Source organism: Daucus carota, chromosome 6 (assembly GCF_001625215.2).
Source record: "Daucus carota subsp. sativus chromosome 6, DH1 v3.0, whole genome shotgun sequence".
Classification (NCBI taxonomy): domain Eukaryota; kingdom Viridiplantae; phylum Streptophyta; class Magnoliopsida; order Apiales; family Apiaceae; genus Daucus; species Daucus carota.
In genome coordinates, this window is record NC_030386.2 from 379053 (window position 1) to 382833 (window position 3781).

The following is a 3781-nucleotide window of genomic DNA, read 5'->3' on the forward strand; positions in this document are numbered from 1 at the left end:
ATAGAGATAAAATCTGCGTATATTTTAAACATTTTTCCCGTCCGTCTGCACAAGTATAATACACTTGCTTGAGGTAGGTTAAGTATAATTCCTCAACTGAATCATCATGTTAATAATTTTAAGTTATTCAAATTCATTAAATGCGAAGACAGGGACTATTTGTCTCTTACGACTCTGCCTACGGCCTGGTATGAATTTATACCCTATAAACATGTCTATATATATGCAGACATCAGAAATACGTTACTCAATTTCAAGTCACTTCACCGTCCATTTCCAGATCTCGAATTTCAAGGTGAAGAACCCTAACAATTCCATTTCAGGCTTCTTCATTGGGACGACCAACTCATCTGATTTTGTCTGTCTGCTATATTAAAAGTCACTGATGGAATGGCATTCAGAATTTGTAGACAGTTTTCAAATATCTCCTTGTAAGTTTATCAGTTTTTGGTTTGAGGGTGGAAACACTAGTGTATTTCGAGTCAAAGTGAATGTGTCACTAGAGACAAGGAGTTTCTGCGGATTGCATGTATGACACTGAGAATGACTGCAAAAACTGATTTACAAACTTCACTCGGTAGCCTATTGTTAGAATATAATACGACCTGATAAGTCCGCTTTCTAACACTTCGCGTTTTTGGAATTAAGAACATGTAATTAACTTTACGTGAGGGATATCAATTATATAATTAATTGACATACTAACAAGAATAAAAATTATATAATTAATTGACATAACTAATTAACAAGAATCAAATTGCATTTTCATAGAGAACCTTTAATTCCTCAAGAAAAGGACATGACAACATTACTAGATTCTGCTAGAGCTGAGAGGAGTCCATTGGTCAACATTTTAACTAAGTAGCTAGGTTAAAACATTATGAAAGAAAACCATAATATGCTATACTTATAGCTTTTAGTACTATTAGTTCTTGAGAGGAAGGAACTCGAAAAACTGGCTTGGAGTTGAGTTGGTCATGGAAGCTATAGATGTCTCCAAATCCTTATCCTCATCACCATTTTCATCACTAAGCATATCTTCACTCCGGAGAGGGAACAATTGAAGAGTATGAGATTTCTCATCATCATAACCAGCCATTTTTCCATCACCACGATCATCATGATCAGCACCACCGAAGAAGTAGTTGAGACGAATATGATCACTAGTCGTCATATTGGGAATTTGGAAGAAGTTGACCGGATCTTGATGAGGTGATTTGATGAGCTTCGGGTCCAATGCTCTAACAGTTGATGGGCTAATAGTACTATTGGTGTAGTTTATGGGAGATGAACAGGACAACTGCATCATTTGCCACGTGGCATTCCTTTCTGCCAAGGTCCTTCTTTGGTGTAATTCTCCCTCTTCAAAGTGAATCCATCCATGATCTGCTCTAAATTCTGATGATGCTGTTACTGTCTTTGCTGCTCTTTCTATTGAAACAGTTTTCTGAACACATTTATAAGATGCATGTATAAGTACATGAATTGAATTCACATATACTATGATATTACCCGTCATCGAGTAAAATATGTTGTAACTATCATCCGTATGAAATCCAACGCCTTACATTTAGTAGGATGAAATTAATGACCATGATTAATTAGTTGTGATTAGGGTTAGGGGTTGTTTTGGTGAGGAAGGGCACGCCAGATTGTACAGTACTATAATTGGTGAGCAAAGGAGACAAGATTTAAAAAAGTTGAATAAGCACAAGACCCAAAAACCCTAGCAAGCACTTTGTTTGTAAACAATTAACTGCAGCAGTCCCAACAGAAAGGAAGGATTGCAGCTTTTAAAACCCTTTTCATTTCCCAACAAACACATAAAGCTTTTGCTGAATCATGAATGTTTTGCTTTTTATCACCGAACCTAACTGTTAATTAATTACTGCTACACATTCTATAGCTTGGTAGTTGCATTCTCAACTTCTATTATTAATCATAACCATATCATTACTACGAGTACTGCTTCACTCGCCGGGATTTATCAGTGATAAAAATTCATCCACCGTCGTCTCAGGTCTGCTAAAATTTAGCATATTTCAGTATTTATAATTATGCATATACTACAACAATACTTGGCCTACTTGTACTAACTTATGACACAATTCTGGAATTACGATGGACGGATTTAGCGTTAAATTTACATCGGTAAAAAACCGGATTTGTTATTTTGACAATATGTGAATTAAATATGGGAGAAAGAAGACAAATTGAAAAACGTAAAAATATGGAATACCTCTGCAAGTGTACTGCAGTTTGTAGGAGGTGGCCAGTTCTTGGTCTGACCTTGTTCAGCTTCAAAACCTGTCCTATTTAGCCCTGATGGACAAAAAGTAAAACAAAAAGAATACTCCTTTACATATTTTACAACAAATCAAAACAATCAATAATTTCAATATTAGACAAAATTCAAAAGACAAATTGAACTATAAAGAAAAGCACATTTCAACATTTACAATCTCCTGTCCCTGTCTCATTAATATTTCTCTTTCTCACATGCTATTATTTTTTTTTTTTTCCTTTTTCATTTTTTAGTTTGTGTTACCTGATTCTTTCTTTTCTGGTTCTTCCATGATGGATATCTGCTCAAAGGGTTGCGATGATTCGAGTTGACGACGTCGTTTCTGACGTTCTCTGGCCTTGTGATTCTGGAACCAGTAGAACACATTCTTGCCTTCTATTTTCCCGTATCGACGCAGTTGTGCTGTGATTTCTTGGATTTCTTCGGTTGAAGGCGTTCGCGTGCCTCGCCTGTACAAATCCTCCAGCATTTGTAGCTGCTCTGCTGTTGGATTCCATCTCGAGCTTACTATAACTTGTTGCGTGTTGAAATCTCTCTTGTTTTGCTCACTCATCGCGGCTATAAGAAACGAGAAAAATTTACAATTAGACCTCATCAAAAACATAAAATATAACAAGCTCATATATCATGTTAAGTTATCAATTGCTAGGCCCCTTATACCATGTTCGAAAATTACTATAACTTTTTAAAGACAAATATATCATCGATATCATGCTAATTAACGTACTTATCTAGCTAGCAACCTCAAGAAAAAGATGAACAATTACTTGAATGATTGGAAAAATTAGGAGAAATTAAGAGATGGGGAGAAATTGATCGAACTAACCCATGTGATGGTTGAAAGCGAGGAGGTCATGAGTGCGGTGCAAGTAAGATGAGCCAGTAGCTGCGTTTCGACTAATTTGAGAACTAGTAGAAGTTGGATTAGGCCTTGGAATCAAAGGCCGGAGTTTTCGACCATTGAAAGAGTCTTGCAGGTTAAAATCTGCAGCTTCATTATATCCCATCATCCACATGTTTAATATGGAACTCAGTTTTCACTTTTAAGTAAATCTGGGAGAGAGCTAGTGGTAGCTAGTTAAGTATATATATAGAGAGGAAAACAATAAATAGGAGGAGATAGGGAGTTAAAAAACTAAGAAGTTGTTATGGAAGCAATAGGAAGGCCTTGTACTAGTACTGTTACACACACAGTAGTAGTCCCAACAGCCCTATCTCTTTATTGACTTGTGGATCAGGGGATGAGAGGGAGGGGGGGGGGGGGGGGGGGGGGGGGGGCGAAGCTAGGGTGAAGAAGAAATTAACAGACACAGAGGAGATATTGGTTTAAAAAGAAGCAAAGTTAGCAAAGAAGGTTGACTGTTCTCAGGAGGTATACATATACTATACCTGATCATCCATTACTGTATTGTTTATTATATAATTTTTATTGTATGCAGGACAAATAGAATTTTATCTGGACAAATAGTTAACAAA

General features: G+C 36.4%; 1 protein-coding gene across 1 annotated transcript; it reads right to left on the reverse strand.

Moving 5' to 3' along the window:
• Positions 1–746: 746 nt before the first annotated feature.
• Positions 747–3552, reverse strand: LOC108226596 (WUSCHEL-related homeobox 1). The gene is made up of 4 exons (XM_017401578.2): positions 3132–3552; positions 2549–2863; positions 2240–2322; positions 747–1447 (listed from the first exon to the last, which is right to left on the reverse strand). The coding sequence occupies exons 1-4, from the start codon at positions 3319–3321 to the stop codon at positions 926–928; spliced, it is 1110 nt and encodes a 369-aa protein (XP_017257067.1). The 5' UTR covers positions 3322–3552; the 3' UTR covers positions 747–925.
• Between the last annotated feature and the right edge of the window lie 229 nt (positions 3553–3781).